We start from the raw sequence: 19289 nt of genomic DNA on the forward strand, positions 1-19289 counted from the left end.
AATATTCTGATGTCAAGATGACATCTGTTTTTGTGGGGGAGAGTGTGACGTGCTAAACTAAAGGGTTTAAGTTATTAACGAGTGCATGTTGGGGATTACAGTAAAAGTTGGATTGAGGGCAACAACTAATCACCTTGTGATTATTTCTTCCTGAATTTCAAGCAATATGAAAATACAGGGTGCAACACTATGCATGCCGTGAATTTAACATCAACAAATTTAGAGGTGGTTCTTGTTGGTGCTTTCGTTTTATGAAAAGACGTAATCTATATCCGCACACAAACTACTAGTTCACAGCAACTGCCAGCGAACTACCAAGAAAAGATGGCCACTTTCCGCAGATACTGCAGAAACAAGATTACTGAAAAAAAGATCTGGCCAGAGCATATAGACCACTTGCCTTTGATATTCCTGTGAACCGCACTGTGGATAAAATGGAAGCACGTACGGTGAATGTTATACCTTGTTGTTGTTATAAGATAAACTGTCACGAAAATCCTCATACTTTACCTCGTAAAAAAAATAATATAACAGTTGTTTATTCATTTTCGGAGTGAAAGGAGTTGTCAGAAAGCTGATTTTGTAATCTATTAATAAAGGTTTGAATCACGTATCTGATTTTTTCATTGAGATTCCCTTTAGCGCAGCAGCGTCTAATGGATGCATTACATAGTTTTACTGTAGCATCTTATAATGTGTACTATGTAAAATATGGTAATTATGTGTAAGATTGTCTGCTCTTTGGGGCTTTTGGAGGAATCTTGTGTCACGTCCTGGTAGGCAGTGTAGGCTCTGTTTCTGCTACTTAAAAAATATTGCATTCTTACTTTGTCGATTTACTAACACTGAATGTTCCTTCCTAAACTTCTCAATAATGTGATCTCACACTGTCCATAATTATAATCCCATTGTTTGTAGAAGGTTTTAATTTACAAAGACCCTACATGGATATCACCCAGAAAAAGTTCACAATCCCATTTCAACCTATTTTATGCAAGAAATAGTCAAAAAGAATTGGGAAATGAGTATAGGGTGATTTTAACGTAATTCTGTACTTCTAAGTATAGTCTGTGATAATATTGTTCAATATTTTGATATCAAATCATTGTAATGTTCTTTTGAATTTTTTTAAGGATTTGCGACCGTGTAAATAAATATACCTAACTTAAATCTTGACTTTGTTTTTAGCATGACTATTTCCATTTCTCTTGTGACCACACAGGTTGCAAGGGGGAAGCAATTGATAATAATTCAGTAGTTATAACTTTTTACTTTGTAACTTTTTTTTTGTTGACTTAATTATGCAAGACTTACCAGGGGTGGGCAAACTATCCCACAAAGGGCCACAGGATACCTCAATCTAGTGTCCGACAATTGCAATCAGTGGATTGCAGTCAGGTGCTTCTTGTTTTCTGCAGAAATCTAATTGATCAAAGTATCTGTGCTAGATCGGTTGGAACAAAAACCTGTACCCACAGCGGCCCTCAAGGCCCGGTTTACCCACCCCTAACTTAGTTAATTGGGGCTCTGGGCTGCAGCCAGACGTCCCATATGTGGTCAACAGTCGAGTTTGAGGTACTGTGTAATTTGGCAAGGACTGTATGAAAATACTAACTGAATAGCTTTCTTGCTTTTGGGGTATGTACTGGTCGATGTTCTTTTCACTCCAATTGAAGATTAACTCCTCTTCTTCCTTGTCATTGACCCACATGATCTCATTGCAGAGTTCTTGAATGATCTGCTGGAGATCTACCAGCTGTTGTGTCCGAGCAAACAATATTTTCTATGGTGGTAGAAGAAGAAATTTTCAGATTAAATAAACTCACAAATTAAAATACACTCCTTCTCGCATATCAATGTCATTTGTTTCACCTGTAGACTGTCCCACTCTTGGTCTAACGCATGAAGGTTTCCTTTGTCTCCTTTCTTAACCTGAAGGTCATACACAAAAATTCGTATTAGCATTTTATTTTTATATTTAGATTGTAGAGGTGTCGGATTCTCGGTGGCAGTGTGATTGTGAAAATGAGTGGTCATCTGTCTCTGTGTGCCCTATGACTGACTGGCGACTAGTCTAGGGTGTTGTCTGCCTATTACCCAAAGACAGCTGGGTTAGGCTCTAGCAACCCCCAGAACTCTTTTGAGGATGGGCGATATGGAAGATGTATGATTGTAGAGGTATTGTACATTGATATACATTAATTATAATATTACATTATATCGTGTATTTTCACTTTTAAATTACGAGCATGGCTGTCCAGGTATAACGTTTGAAAATCTAAACTTTTTATGGCTTTCTCTGTCAAAAAGGTTTCAGACCACTGCTAGATATTATATTATACTACATTTACAAGTCACACAATGGAAATTCACAATACATAATTTGTTCCATAGCACTGATGAGTAATACATTTTATTACAGTATTTGATTCGATTTTCGTTAAGCAATTCTGATGACAGTCTCCAAATCAAGAAAAGACAACTGCCAGGAGTATCAATTAATGATTATTTCAGATGAGTGAGTTAAGAAGTGTAATTCTGTTAATGATGACACTTTTGATGCAAAGTTGGGATTCTTTCAAATGTCATTATTTAAGGTTTAAGAATGGGTTAGAAAACGTAAGTACATCTGTCATAAGCAAATGTTCATGTTCATAATAGGTGTCATCACATTATGATAGTTTTATGACACTGTCATGAGCATTGAAATAAAGCATTACTTAATTCTCTGCTTCAAATCCCATTGAAGGATTACAGGTGCAAAATTTTCCAATATGATAACAATGATAATGATACAAATAACATGGTATCACAAAATTGAAATGAAACCTCAAAATTGATTTTTTGGAAAGTTGGGGTCAAAAATATATTCTGAATACATTCAGAAACAATTACAATTACATAATGTATGTTAGATATTATTTCAGTGTCACTAACCTGACTAAGCAATTGATACATAGATGCTATTTCACTGCATTTTTCCAGATCAGAGTATTAAAAATTCAGACAAAAAATGAGATGAAGCATCAGTCTGTTTCCTGACTTATGGTTCTACTGATTACTATGTTTTTTTGTTATTTTAACCAGGGTGTTTGTAGGTTGGAACAAGTGCAATTTTATACTATTTTAGTCCTTGTTTTAGAACATTGTGGCTTCAATTTAAGAGCTTCACAAATTATTAAAAATGAGAAAAAAAACAGACCCAGATTGCCATCAACTGACATTTATTGTCATTGAAACAAACACACAGACTGCAACCCGCAACATTTTCATATTTTTTTCAAAATAATGCCTCCAAATAAAATGCTGAATGTTGAAAAGAACCACATTTATACATATTTTAGATATTGAGATAGACAGAAAAAGAAACAGCCCAGGAGTGATAGTGTGTGTGTGTGGGTGTGTGTGAGTGTGTGAGTGTGTGTGAGTGTGTGTGTGTGTGTGTGTGTGTATGGCCCTTTTTGCTTTTTGCTCCCTGCCTTGCCCTACGCTTCCTCCGCCAACACGTTTGCGTCTTTGCCAAGGCTCTCAATGACTTTATGCAGACAGTCCCTTTTGACTTTGAGGTCTCGTAAGCGCTCCTCTGCATGTGCCCCTTTCTTCCCTTGTGTCTCTGCCTCCTTCCTGTTCCTCTGTTTATCCAAATCCAATGTGGTACCTGGATCTGGCAGCCATGACAGATTTCAGCAAGTTGCTTGTAAATGGAACCCTGGTAACGCCCCCATGTATTGCTACATAGTCACAAACAAGCCTGTGTGTGACTAATGAGTCTTCTGGCATATTATCCGTTTCAATCTTTTTGTTCACAGAGAAGCCCCTCTCGACATACGCTTGACCTTAGGATGAGTAATAGCTTCTGGCAAAGCGCCCAAACCTCTAGATATGCCTTGCCAAGGTATCTGAAGTCTACTTGGCCGTCATCCCAGTACCGTATCTGAAGGTCCAGTTTTTTTTTTGTTGCACAGCTGAGAATTTCGTCAAACATGATCAGAAATGGCCCAAATACATTTGTGATTAGATTGTTCTTGACGAACTCGGCCACTCCAAATCGGATGATAAGGTAGTCTTGTGTCTTCCGCACTGGAATGTTTTCGCGATCGTTGAGTCGGGAAATATTAGTTTAAACAGTTCACTGATGTTGTCGTTTGCTCTGTTTGTCTGGTGTTTCGCCACGGTGTTCAGTGCCCATAAAGCTTCTGTCTTCATCGTTTGTGCGAGCCCATTAGGTCGCGTATGTCATTTGAAATATAATGTGTGAACATTGAATAGACACAAGAAAAATATTTTTAAAAATACATGTATTGCTCAAATTAATCGAATTTAAAATGATTTAAAAATATATTTCTGAGCTGCTGCTGAATACAATCCTGAGGAAACTACATGAATAGAAAATATAAAAATACCCAGTGTCTGAATCTAAACATTTTTCATAAATTATGATCCCTGCAACAATAAATTGAGCATGGTTCAACTCACCAGATCACTCCTGGCTTTGTCCACTTCTGGGGAGTTCTTTAAAGAGTTGTGTAACCTCTGTTGGCTAATAAGATTCTTTTCTATGCTAGCAGGATCTTCACCCCAGAATGTCATTTCAATCAGACGCTGGGGGAATAGTTTTGGGAGAAACAATCAGTTACTGCCATTTAACATTTTTATAAACTATAAGACCATCTGAAATGGAAAAATTGCAATTTGTTGGGTGACTGCATCCACCTTTTGCTGTGCAATCCAGGACATAGCATCGTGGAAGCTCCCCCCTCGTTCCTCCCAAGAACTAGAGCTTCCTTTAGCACTCCTTCGCTGCAAAGAACCAGTCGTAGCCAGGTGGAACCCCTTAAGCTGATCATTACAAATCTCCCAACTACAGCATAGTGAGAGATACATGAAAATAGAGGGTAGGATGTTTGGGAGGTTAAAAGCACAGGGTTCATGACGTCCACAGCAGAGGTGGACAACGTAACACGACAGTCAGAGAAAGAAATCCCAAGCACAATAGCTTTTATTTATTTCTATTATCCCAACACGGCCGAGCGGCAAGGAGTTAGCTCGTCTGCCTCACCGTTCTGCGGTCGAAGGTTAAAGCCCAAATGGGTTCTCACTGTGTGGAGTTTGCATGTTCTCCTTGGGCTTACGTGGGTTTTTCTACGGGTACTCCAAGATTCCAAAAACATGCATGTTAAACTGGTTGAACACTCTAAATTGCTCTTAGGTCGAAGTGAGGGCATGAATGGTTGTCCTTCTCCCTATGCCCCCTGTGTTTGGCTGGCCACCGATTCAGGGTGTCCAATGCCTGATGCCCACAGTTGGCTGGGATCAGCTCCAGCACCCCCACAACACTTGTGGTATGGAAAATAAATGATCTGATTTCAAGTCTTTGTGATCTTGCAACCTTGAGGTGCAGCAATCATATGTGGTAAGTACAGTAGTAATCCCTCCAATATCACGGATTATGTAGACCAAAGGTGTCAGACTCGGGATGGTTCGCGGGCCGCTTTAACGTCAACTTGATTTCACGTGGGCCGGACCATTTTAGATATAATATTTAGATTGTTTTTTTAAATAAATGGATTAAAATAACTGGATTAAAAGCCCTGAATATTCAGTTTTTATAGATCTAAAACGACCTGAGCAATATCTGGCCCACTGCCTAAATACAGAACACGACCCACGTTTTAGTGACCTGCGCCCGATGGTGGAGTCTGCAGAGCTATTAAGCCCAGAGAAATAAGAAGCATTTGAGAATGTCCCGCTGTACAGGTGAGAAAAGTTACCCGTGGTAAAACCAGTTTTATAAAAAGTGCATATAGCCTACAAATGTGGCTAAGCAGATGTTCTACACTTTGTGAGTGACCATGAGGAAAAATTATGCTGGTTCCTTTTTTTTAATCTACCTATACATGTGAACAAACATTCTCGGCAACGAAGTTGAACGAGTCCAGGTCGAGAGTATCTCACTGATCATATTCTGTCACGTGTGCTTCACATTTCAATCTCAAACAATCATCCTAACTTTGAGGCACCTGTTGAAGCTCCAAAAAAGGTTGGATTTTCTTTTCAAGTGAGAAAACCAAACAAACAAAACACTAAAAATGGTTTCCTTTGATTTTTTTCCGCATTGCTTGGGATCTCGAACAAAATTGTTTTTGTTACATTATTATTGGCATCCAAAAACATTATTATACTTCAATAGAAAGGTTAAAAATGTATCTAATTTTCTGAACCGCTTTATCCTCATTTTGGTCGTAGGGGGTGCTGGAGCCTATCCCAGCTGACTCCGGGCTAGAGGCGGGCAAACCCTGTATCAGTGGCCAGCCGATCGCAGGGCAGAGGGAGACAGAGAACCATGCACACTCACACCCATACCTAGGGGCAATTTAGCCAATCTTACCTAGCCAATCAGCCTACCATGCATGATTTTGAATGTGGGAGTACCCGGAAGAAACCCACGCAGGCCGGGGAGAACATCCAAACTTCACACAGGTGAACGTGACCTTGATTTGAACCGAGGACCCCAGAGCTGTGAGGCCGACGCGCTAACCACTTGCCCTACCAAGACACCCAACAAAAAGCATATTAGTTCTAATGTTACTAAGAGTTACAACTGTTGTACAATTACTCGTATTGTCACTGGATAGTGTTTTTATTAAATAAAAAAATAAAAAAAAACACCCTCATTATCTAATAATAAGATCAGCAGATTCTGTAAACTGTTTAATTTACTGATTTAACATAGTAATAGAATTGCTAACTGGAGTAGAATTGAAACTTCTGGCATGGGCCTCCGCACTGTATTGTGCTAGGAGTTGGCGTGTCCTACACCATTCATTCATTTTCTGAACCGCTTATCCTTCTGGGGGTGCTGGAGCCTATCCCAGGTAACTATGGGAACGGGGCAGGTGCCCAACCATTCCAAGGCACAAAAAGACGGACAACTATTCATGCTCACACTCATAACTAGAGTCAATGTTGTTAAGCATTATTATATATGTTTAATATACTTTTGTAAAGACTGATGTCCACAAAACAAGGGAGAAAAGTTACCAGTGGTAAAAGCAGTTTCATATTCCCAAACTCTGACTAAGCAGATGTTCTACACTTCGTTTTTTCCCATGTAGTTTTGGATGGGGTAATTTAAAATAGTTTTGTAAAAGTATAAATGTATTAGCCTGTGGCCCGGAGTCAGCTGGGATAGGCTCCAGCACCCCCCGTTACCCTAATGAGGATAAGGCGGTTCAGAAAATGAGATGAATGAGAGAAAGAGACACTGAATTATTAACCATCAACTGGCGACACTTATCATATATTCATAAAGTATGTATTTTTTAAAATGGGTGTGTTCAGTTAAGATAAAGAGTGCAATTTAAGGGTTCATGCAAATTATTGTTGTAGTTATTCTGATATTGGATGAAAGTTGCAAACAAAGTTAGTATACATTTAATTCCACTTTACTCCATTACATTTTTCACCGCTGAATAATTTGCATGGAGTCATGACCATTGACATGCAACAAATGTGTTAGGGAATAGATTTTAAACAAATCGTTTGAAATAGATACATTCATTTATTTTGTGAACCCCTTATCCTCACGTGTTGCAGGGGGTGCTGGAGCCTATCCCTGCTGACTTTAGCCCGGAGGAGTGGAACACCCTGAATCGGTGGCCAGCCGATCACAATGCACATAAATACATTAAAATTTTAATTAAAAAAACAAAGCAAAGATATAAACTATATTATCAATAATTGCAATAAAGTTGTCAGTAGTTCAAATTTTCTAGCATTAATGAATAATCCAGGAACAGTCAGAAATATTTAATTTACTCCACCAGAAAGTTCGATTTATCCTAAACAAAATTTACAACGGTGTATAGTTTTTTTTTTTTTTTTGCAAATAAAGTTTCATGAGTACATAGAATCTCTGGAGGTATGTACCTATTTCCACCTCCTGTTGTAAATGCCATTCTTCCTATGGTGTCTACTGCCATGCCCCCAGCAGAAGACTTAGGCAGAGTGTTATATCCATCCATGCTTTGCTCATATCCGTTGCCACTTCCTTGCACAAAATCACTACGGTTGTAGAACCCCCCAGTGGTCGGGTCTCCTCTTCGGCTCAAACTCATGCTCAGTACGTTCTGAGAACTGTACTGACTCATGGCAGCAAGCGTGTTGAGGTTGCTGGAGAAAACGCACCTGTCGTGGCCACACCTGCCTGCCTTCCCTGTGGGCTTTTGGCCAACCTCCTGAGCCAATAAGTAACTCTCAGCTACTTTCTCTTTCTGCCACTCCCAAGCTATTCTGGAGCAATTAGTAAACTCGTATTATTGAAGGCAATTCAAGAACTGCAGGACATTTTACGTCACACCCTTCAAAATTTAAATAACCCACATACAAAATTAAATAAAACATCCACTATGTGAGCAAATGTCCTCACACGATATCTATAATAATATTATCACGTTTTGTTGAGGTTTTGGGTGGATGTGTTTTTCCTTGTGTGTGCTGTCTGGATGATTGTGTGTTTCACCTCTTGTGTCCCTTTGGGCTCCCCTTCCCTTATGTTTGATTTGTAAACAGCCATTGTGTGTCTATTTAAACCCACGTGTCTGCCATGTCTGGTGTGGGGGTATTACCTTGTGTCTACTGTTCTCCCCCATCACCATGGTTTTGCCCCATCACCATTTTTGTGGCATGTGTCAGACAATTTATTACTTGGAATGCAGCATAGTAGTGCATGTGTTTAGAATTTTTCATTCATCGCTCAACCATCAAACCAATGATGGCTACAATGAGTAAATAGTAGTCAAAATCATGATTTTAGTAGAGTTTTAGTTAAAACAAAGTGCCCAAGCCTGTCACTTCATATCTTAAGATCACAAGGTGTTGAGGAATGTCGCATGACTGGGATCACAAGTTTTGTCTGGACACGAACTTAAGTGTACGGGAAATATGTTTTAAACCTGATGAGATATTGTGAAGCAAATCTCAGTGCTAATTTATTTAAATCATGTTTTATGGATGTCACAACAGTTGCAAAACACTGCTTACAGACTGCATAGAGGATAACATTTTAGACTATGCCTATGTGTAGCAAGAATTCACTGAACCATTCTATTTAGCAAATAAAGTCCCACATTTCCAAGTTTTACTTAGTGGCAAAAGACAAACTGAGACATTGAAAAACTCAATTTTGGGTGTAAGTGAACTCTGCATTTTGGAGGGCAACATTCTTCTGCAACTGGGACTGCATACTTACAAAATTACACTGGTGACAGACAGCTGATAAATTATAAGTAATGAACTTAAATAAGCATCATGAGCTTGCTGCAGGCAATTTTGGGTGTGACTCTCTTTTGTCAACCACATTTCATTCCTGCTTAAAAAAAAGGATTAGGCTTTAAATATCAATAAATGAGTTACCTTTTTTATTATCTGCTTTTAAAATCAACATTTTAACAGTAAATGGATTTGATCTCTTTTTCATTAGCCATATGTTTATGCGCCAAATTAACACGAGTATTCAAATCAACACCCGGACGTTTCGTCGAGGGTCACTTGGTTGACGAACACTTCGTCCCCAGACGTTTCATTAATGGACACTTGGTCGACGGACACTTCGACCCCGGACGTTTCGTCGACGGACACTTGGTCGACAGACACTTCGTACTCGGACGTTTCGTCAAGAGGACGTTTCGTCGACGGACAATTCGTCACCGGATTCGCTCGCTCTCAAAAAAAATAGTTCTAAGAATGTACTTTAAAAAGAGGTTTAATATTAAAGTAAGGGTGGGCAATTAATTTCACAAAGGGAATTAACATGCGGCTATAATCTTACATATTTACATATATCTGTTCATTAATTTTGTATAGTCCCTTATCCAATAAATCTAACTCAAATTCAAGTGCAGTTCAAATACAGTTGCCAGACGACCAATCCATTCAAAGTGGAACCTCTGGTTGAAATGTACTGTTGACAAGTGCAGTGAATGAATAGGCTCTTTAACAGCCAATCGCCCAATGAAAATGGATTTGACGCCTATTGCCGTCAATGGCAGAATATGAGTTAACCTCACACACTGATCTGTCGAAGCTTTTCTGTAGAATTTTGTCTATTCAATACTGGCAGATTATTCAATGGAATGCACAACAAACTGTTATGATTACGTTGCGTAGCGCGACGCGACCGGGGGAAAGTTTACCCAGATGCGGGCTGTAAGTGAACTCTGCATTTTGGAAGGCAACATTCTTCTGCAACTGGGACTGCATACTTACAAAATTACACTGGTGACAGACAGCTGATAAATTATAAGTAATGAACTTAAATAAGCATCATGAGCATGCTGCAGGCAATTTTGGGTGTGACTCTCTTTTGTCAACCACATTTCATTCCTGCTTCAAAAAAAAAAAACAGGATTAGGCTTTAAATATCAATAAATGAGTTACCTTTTTTATTATCTGTTTTTAAAATCAACATTTTAACAGTAAATGGATTTGATCTCTTTTTCATTATTCATTTCTTTATGCACCAATTTAACACGAGTATTCAAATCAACACCCGGGCGTTTCGTCGAGAGTCACTTGGTTGACGAAAACTTCGGCCCCAAAAGTTTCATTAACGGACACTTGGTCGACGGACACTTCGTCCCCGGACGTTTCGTCGACGGACACTTGGTTGACGGACACTTCGTACCCGGACGTTTCGTCGAGCGGACGTTTGGTCGACGGACAATTCGTCACCGGATTCGCTCGCTCTCAAAAAAATTTGTTTTAAGAATGTACTTTAAAAAGAGGTTTAATATTAAAGCAAGGGTGGGCAATTAATTTCACAAAGGGAATTAACATGTGGCTATAATCTTACATATTTACATATATCTGTTCATTAATTTCGTATAGTCCCTTTATCCAATAAATCTTACTCAAATTCAAGTGCAGTTACAATGCAGTTGCCAGACGACCAATCCATTCAAAATGGAACCTCTGGTTGAAATGTACTGTTGACAAGCGCAGTGAATGAATAGGCTCTTTAACAGCCAATCGCCCAATGAAAATGGATTTGACGCCTATTGCCATCAATGGCAGAATATGAGTTAACCTCACACACTGATCTGTCGAAGCTTTTCTGTAGAATTTTGTCTATTCAATACTGGCAGATTATTCAATGGAATGCACAACAAACTGTTATGATTACGTCGCGTAGCGCGACGCGACCGGGGGAAAGTTTACCCAGATGTGGGGACGCTGAAGGAAAAGGGAAGCCGTTCCGTTGCATTTAATTCCTGGTTGAATTGCTTGGCAAAAACGTAACAAAAACAACTTGGGCTTGAAACAACTAACTACTGTTATGATCTTGTAAATGGCCCCAAAGCAGGCGAGATAGAAGTCCAGTTCTTTGTTCACTTTTATTGATACGTGCTCAATTCAACTATATACAATTCGTGTCCTGGTGGTACTCCTGGCTGTTCCTTCTTCCTTTTACCATTCTGTCTCTTGCCGTAGTTCAAGTCCAATCCTGTCGATGTCCTGGGTAGTTCTCCTCCAATCCGCTCCTAGCTGTTCCTTCTTCCTTTTACCAGTCTGTCTCTTGCCGTAGTTCAAATCCAATCCTGTCGATGTCCTGGGTAGTTCTCCTCCAATCCGGGTCGATTATCCTTTGGTTTCTTGATCTCCTTGCAGTCTCAGACTAGGTAGTTCCTGGGCGAGAAAAGGGCAATGAATCAACATAGAACAATGGCCTGTACCAGGGGTTGCTTCAGCGAGCGAGCTGAGATTACGATCCGGCAGCTGGTTGGGTATCCGGTGGCCTTATATCCAGGCAGAACCTTGATTGTCTCCACCTGGCGCCACTCCGCTCGTTGGAGCTGCGCCAGTGATTGGTCGGTCTGGAACACCCCGCCACCAGTCACGTCTGAGGCCTGACAACTACTACAGATATGAAACCTGATATCCCACGATGCAGCGTGGCGTGGCGTCAAGTGACGTGAGCATGACAACGAGGAACAAACCAGTCGATCCGACGACGAACAAAACAACCCATAATCCTTAAGTATCCCAGGAAAGATAATCACATAATTGTACACATCTGAAAACAATAATGACATCACACCAGGAGCGGCAACCGAGCCACTCCTGACACAAACTGACCAAAGGTGCTACTACAACATAAAGGCCATGTTTGTCACCATTGGCTTGTTCGTTTATTGTTGTTTGAATAGGAAAGTACCTTCATTGGAGAAAGGCTGACATGAAACAACATTCCTTAAACATCATTACATGGGAAATAGACCGAATGATTGCTTGCCTAAATCATTGTTTCACTGGTCAGTCAGCACCATGGAAGGAGGTAACACGAAACGTCCGGTCACGACATTTAATAGCAGCCCAACTCAGCCTTTCTGAGTAAATTATGAGATGCCCTATATTAGAAGTACATAAATTTGACATGATGACTCCGACTTTATGGTCAGTTTTTTCTAGCACCTCACACCAAGTGCCTATGTTAAGTATATTTTTATATTCTCCAAGTCCACAATACACATTTGAATGGTTGGCTGAACTCCAAAGTCCCCCCCCCCCCCCCCCCGATAAATGAGGACCAAATGCTGATCCACTGCAAAAACTACACAACTCCTCCTGAATCTGAGATTTGACTTCATAGTGGACCATCCCCTCCAGTACATCTGAATAGACCTTCCCAGGTTGGCTGAGGAGATAATATATAATTACAGCAACACCCTTCCCTCCCCCAGCAGAACATGAGCTATGCATAGAGGTGTCATCTCATTCTCAGTTTCTGAACCGCTTTATCCTCATTATGGTCGCGGGGGGTTCTGCAGCCAATCCCAGATGTCTCCGGGCCAGAGGCAGGGGACACCCTGAATCGGTGGCCAGCTGATCGCAGGAAACGAGGAGACGGACAACATGCACACCCACACCCATTCCTAGGGCCTACCATTGATATTTTTGGAATATTGGAGGAAACTGGAGTATCTGGAGACAGCCTACACGGGGGGAGAAAATGCAAAATCCACACACAAAAAAAATACCTTTCTATTTTAGTACATTAACAAGTCTTTGTCAAATTGATACAGGTGAGCAGCTAATGACAGTGCTACACCTGTGCAGTAAAGTGACATGGATGTGGATTAGGTGGGGGTGGAAGAGGATGAATACAAAAGAGTGGCTGTCAGAGAATAGTCTAATGATCCTTGAGCTATTCTAGTTCATTGGCCTGATAGGGACAACAGATGAGATACAACCTTCAGGTACATACTACATGAAGGGTTCTCAATGTATTTATTTGAAAATTAAATATAAAATATAAAGATTTTTTTAACAAAATATATAATGAATGTGAAAATGTTATTATTTTAATTCATTTATATTTTAAATATTTTATTTATTAAAATGAAATATTAACATTTACATGGTGACATGAGAATGTCCTAAGGTGTGCAGTATGCAAAATAATTTAAGATTTGCTTTCAAACACTATCCAACCATTTGCATACATTCTACTCAAACGTTCTCACACAAAATTCTAAAAGTTAAATGTTCATATATCATGCTAGTCAAATGTTCCTACAAACTATACAAAAAAATCTAGAAAAACATTCTCACAAACTTCTTTTTTTTGTACTGCCTATCCTTACAAGGGTGGCTGAGGGTGCTGGGGCCTATCCCGGTTGATTCCAGGCACCAGGCGGAGGGAAACCGCCAATTGGAGACGAATTGCAGAACACAAGGAGGCGAACAACCATTCACGCTCACACTCAAACCTTGGGGCAATTTACAGTCTTCAACCAGCCAACTCTAAATTCATCTCAATCAGCATGCTTTTTGGATGTGGGAGGGAAGAGGAGTACCCGCAGCAAATGCAAATTCCACATTGGACCTGGGATCGAACTCTCAATCGTCCGAGTACCAACATTACAAGAGGAGCAGTTCCGTGCTCACACAGACTTAAAGATGACAAATGTTGACGCCCGGAAAACCAAAGAGCTCCCGCTTTGCATTACATACAACTAAGCAACAAAATGACTTTAATCTCATAATATTATGATGTGAATCTTGTACAATCTATAATTTCACATTTAAATTTTAACCTCATAATATTTCGATTTTAATCTCTTAATATTGAAGTTTCTCTCTTGGATTATTCCGATGTATGATTTCTTGTAATTTCCCGCGGCACACCTGAGCATCACTCACGGCACACAACTCTGCCGTGACACACTGGTTAAGCAACACTGTGCTAGACAATAGTTCTCACAGTGTACTGAGAATAACTGCTGCCTACATCCCATTGGACACAGAGGTACAGTTGTGGTCAAAAGTTTACATTCACTTGTTCAGAACATAATGTCATGACTCTCTTGAGTTTCTAGGGATTTCTACAACTCTGATTTTCCTCTGATATGGTGATTAAAACAGATACTTCTTTGTCACAAAAAAACATTCATGAAGTTTGGTTCTTTTATGACTTTATTATGGGTTAAAAGAAACAGTGATCAATTCTGATGGGTCAAAAATATACATACAGCAACACGAATTAGCAATTTTGGTGACTTAGAAATTTGTGTCAGTGAAATGAGCTTCATAGCAAGGCCTCTTAACGTTTTGTGAGTGATTATGAGTAACTACAGCTGGCGACTTCTTTGAGGCCATTTAAATAGGGGTGATTGGATGCAAATGACCACAAACGCTACAATGGGAAAGTCAAAGGAGGTCAGCATGGATATGAAAAAGCGAATCCTTGACTTGAACAAGTAAGGAAAGTCACTGAGAGCCGCAAAGCATAGAATGCTTAATAACGAGTCCACTTATTAAGGTCTTTTGCCGAGTAAACGCACCTTATGGAGAAGCACTACCAATTTCGCCATGCGCAGTTTCTGGGTGTGATGACAAGTAAGATTTTGTTTTTGATGATGACAACAGGGCCTATGTCTGATTATTATTATTATTAAGGAGGATTACCTTGAAATTCTTCAACATAACCTAAAGTCATCACCCCGAAGTTTGGGTCTTGGGCACGCAGTTGGATGTTCCAAAAGGACAATGACCCCAAACATACGTCAAAAGTGGTAATGGAATAGCTAAATCAGGCTAGAATTAAGATTTTCGATTGACCTTCTCGAAGTCCTAACTTAACCCCCCATTGAGAACTTGTGGACAATGCTGAAGAAAGTCCATGTCAGAAAGCCATCAAATTTAACTGAACTGCACCGATTCTGTCATGAGGAGTGGTCAAAGATTCAACCATAAACTTGCCAGAAGCTTGTGTATCAAAAGCGCCTAATTGAAGTGAAAATGGCCAAGGGACATATTTCCAAATATTAGCGCTGCTGTATGTATATTCTAGACCCCGCAGATTTGATCACTTTTTTTCTGTTCACCCATTATAAAGTCATAAAAGAACCAAACTTCATGAATGTTTTTATGTGACAAAGAAGTATCTGTTTCAATCACTCTATCATAGAAAAATCTGAGTTGTGGAAATAACTGGAAACCCAAGAGAGCCATGACTTCATGTTCTTCACAGGTGTATGTAAACTTTTGACAGCAACTATAAGTGTCCGGCAGAGCTTTGGTATCTCGTTGCTGCTTTAGTTAAACAAGTCAAATTTACAATTGCAGTGTTGCTGTTACGATCGTGCCGCATCGTCGTGTCCCGCTCGGGAAGGGAGTTGAAACCAGTCGCAGGAACAGGAGGGGAATTGAGGCAAGTAGCTTCAAAGCAAGATCTTTAATAACTCATATGGGATATTTACAAAACAACGAGGACTTTGTAAACGGAAGCGATACCAAACCGCAAACATGAGAACAAGAGGTATCTTGAAGAAAGGTTGCGGGCCTGCATGGCTACTGAATCCACGCCGTGATATCCAGGAAACATGCTGGATTAATGCTGGAGTATACGGGAGCATGCCTGACGCATGCAGGAACGATCCAACAATGGTACTAGGACTCATTGACGTTTAAATAACAAAAACGGAAGTCATCAGCAGATTGACCGCAGTTGCTGATTCCTGATGGCAAGCCAGGAGGGACAAACAGAGTTTTCGAGGCGTGCGAGTGGCTAGTCTGGCGGGCGTCCGCGCATGCCAGAAACGAGGCGAGGAAGTGGTTGGTCCAGCGGGTGTCCGCGCCGGCCGATGACGAGGCGTGGGCATGGCCGGAATGGCAGGCGTGTGCGCCGGCCGGTGACGAGGCGTGACCGCTCCAGCAATCATCCCCGCTGATCCTTTAAGTGCTAGCCCAGCCCCATGCCCTTAACAGACACCAGAATCTTAGAACGGTCGTTGGGCTCCTTACCCTGGCTTTTCAAGGGGCCGCCGACCCCCTCGTCCAGTGGCGCCGAAGTGTCGCTTTCTCCGTCGCCAACCCTCTCGTCCGGGGACGGCGGAGCGTCGCCGCCGGTTCCGGGCGGCCGAAAGCTGGGCGGGCGAGAGCTGGTTAGGCGAGAGCTGGGAGGGTGAGAGCTGGGCGGGTGAGAGCTGGGCGGGTGAGAGCTGGGCGGGTGAGAGCTGGGCGGGTGAGAGCTGGGCGGGTGAGAGCTGGGCGGGTGAGAGCTGGGCGGGTGAGAGCTGGGCGGGTGAGAGCTGGGCGGGTGAGAGCTGGGCGGGTGAGAGCTGGGCGGGCAAGAGCTGGGCGGGCGAGAGCTGGTCGAGCAAGGGCAGGGGGGCAAGGGCTGGGCAGACAGGAACTTGGCAGACGGGAACAGGGTGGTCCTCACCATCAGAAATATCCAAACCAACAAATATTTGGCGTTCCAACGGGGCCGATGGAGGCTGGGGATTCTCCCTCCATTGAGAAAAAGACCCACTGGAGCTTAAAATCAGATAACTTGGGCGATGGACTGTGGGTGTCGGGATCTGGGTATCATGACTTAACTGTGCTGGCAGCCCAGTGTGATGAACTGAGCGCAGGGTGGGTTTAAAGGTGGGTGGAGGATCAGAATTACCTCCTAGTCGGGATTCCTCTGCTGATAGAACGTCTCTGAGGTGCCCACACCACGGCACGGCCATTATAAACTCCCTAAATTATCCTGAGGGGCTTTTCCATGCCTCCATGTGGTTGGGTAGTTTTGAGAACGATAGCTGGCATTGACAAGTGCATTGGCCCAAGCGTGGGTGGCGTCCCGCTGGGTCCATGATGGTCGGATCGTTCTGTTACGATCGCGCCGCGTCGTCGTGGCGTGCTCGGGAAGGGAGTTGAACCCAGTCGCAGGAACAGGAGGGGAATCGGGGCAAGTAGCTTGAAAGCAAGATCTTTAATAACCCATAAAGGCTATTTACAAAACAACAAGGACTTGGGAAACGGAAGCGATACCAAACCGGAAACATAGCATAGCTATGAACCCATGCCGTGATATCCAGAAAACATGCTGGAGTAATGCTGGATTAATGCAGGAGCATTATACAGGAGTATGCCTGACGCATGCAGGAACGATCCGACAATCGTACTAGGACTCATTGACATTTAAATAACAACAACGGAGGTTATCAGCAGATTGACTGCAGCTGCTGCTTCCTGACGGCAAGCCAGAAGGGACTAACGGCTGCTCCTCACAGTTGCTCCAAACACCATGTCGATCGGTGGCGAATAGCAGGCACTCCCAGCAATACAATTTGCAGTGTTCCTTAGAGCCCGTGAGCCAGGGGTAGCGCTCGTAGTTAGCGAACTGAAAGTGGCGGACAAACCTTTTTCCCGGTTGTAACAGGCTTGCTAGCTTCGGGGTTGATCGCCCGATGATGTCCATATTTTTCTGGAAAAGTCTGTTCGTAAAATGGCTTTGCCAGCAAATCTGCAACCAAATCCATTTGTTTTCCGCCGTCGGCCATTGTGGGTTGGGTTTGCGAGCTCTGGCTGGCTCAATTTGGCTTTGGTCCACCTACTCCGTCACTAGCCAATCATAGTTGATGAAAGTGATGACGTTTCCCTATGACTGCGAGAAGGAAATTACTTATCCCTACGCCTGTGAGAAGGCCATGATGTCACCATTGGTTAAAGCAACAGTCTTATCGACACTTGTTTAATGCAGCAGAGCCTGGAGAACTGATTGTGAAGGCATTGAGGCAGATTTCTGACCCTAGCAACAAATAATGCATGAAATGTGATTTGTTAAATGCTTTAATATGAAAACACACACCTGGAAGCACTGTAACCAGGTGGAAAGCAATGAAAGTAAGCAAATAGACAATTTGGAATTATGGAAGAAGCATTGATGGACAAAATATAATATATGATTCCATACCTGTCAATCTCTGCCGATAACTGCCCTTATAAATGATTATAATTCCCCGTACAAACCCCCCAAAAAACGTACAAACACCGTACGACGCATGTTTACTCGCAGTAACTCGTTTCTTACTGGGTGGCTCCTCCATGCTTGCTTCCACAATATTTACTCTATGTATATCTACCCATGTGCCTGTCATCCTTTATCGATATTGCCGCACGCACCGCTAAAAAAATACATACGATTGAGGATATATTTTGCTGGTATACCGTGACAATAGTAACGATCGATGACAGTAGCGTCGTTGGCTACCAGCCTACAAGACTATCTGGATTTTAGCCAAAACGGTCTTGTTGAGATCGGTTTTCATAAATATTGGCGACTTAAAAAAAAATTAAAAATTCCCCGTACAAAAGTCGGTGTACCGCACAATGATTTGAAATGGTAAAAAAACCCGTATAAAATACGTATGAAACGTACAAGTTGACAAGTATGTGATTCAGATATTTCTTTGGTCAGCAGAGAAGGCCTTGAAGGCCCTGACAGCACCCCATATTTTGGAGCAGCTGCAGTCACATAATACCAGCGCCTCTCTTACCTACTAATATTACACTATGAATCACCTCGCCAGGAGAAAGCCTGCCCTGTCTTGAAAAAGTTCAACGTTGTTTAACTGCTTAAAACCTGGCGAAAACGTGCTCGAATTCTGTGATAGATTGTACCCCCCGCGCGGCAGCTCAGAGCCAGGCCATCCCCCAATTGCCCTCTTATTGTCTATTCAAATCAGTAAATGTGCTGCAAAGGGCACGTGCAAAAGAGGCCATACGCATAGACATTTACGCATATATCATAAAAAACAGCATTATGCGCGAAACAAGCGTGCACACTTCATGTTGTCAACAATTGCAACACTACTGCTTGAATTGTCTCTCGAGAGTGAAAGCCGCAACAAAGGAAATCATTGTCGCCTGCAGATCACTCACTGTCAGTGATGCAATTGCCCTTTGCAGACTCTCCAATCACAGCACATAGCGCGATTGGGGAAAGGGCGTGCTTT

The 19289-nt window shown here is 41.8% G+C and overlaps 1 protein-coding gene across 2 annotated transcripts in view; it reads right to left on the bottom strand.

Annotated features, from left to right (window-relative positions):
* The window catches only part of dspb (desmoplakin b), a 57597-nt gene extending 49434 nt beyond the window's left edge, over window positions 1-8163 (bottom strand). For both annotated transcript variants that reach the window (XM_077717363.1, XM_077717364.1), the window contains exons 1-5: window positions 7930-8163; window positions 4714-4861; window positions 4477-4602; window positions 1873-1932; window positions 1616-1783 (exon numbers count right to left, since the gene is read on the bottom strand). In XM_077717363.1, the coding sequence (XP_077573489.1) occupies window positions 1616-1783; window positions 1873-1932; window positions 4477-4602; window positions 4714-4861; window positions 7930-8150 (723 nt within the window). In that variant the 5' untranslated portion in view covers window positions 8151-8163. The remainder of the gene's footprint in view (window positions 1-1615; window positions 1784-1872; window positions 1933-4476; window positions 4603-4713; window positions 4862-7929) is intronic.
* Between the last annotated feature and the right edge of the window lie 11126 nt (window positions 8164-19289).

This window comes from Stigmatopora nigra, chromosome 5, assembly GCF_051989575.1.
Source record: "Stigmatopora nigra isolate UIUO_SnigA chromosome 5, RoL_Snig_1.1, whole genome shotgun sequence".
Classification (NCBI taxonomy): Eukaryota; Metazoa; Chordata; class Actinopteri; order Syngnathiformes; family Syngnathidae; genus Stigmatopora; species Stigmatopora nigra.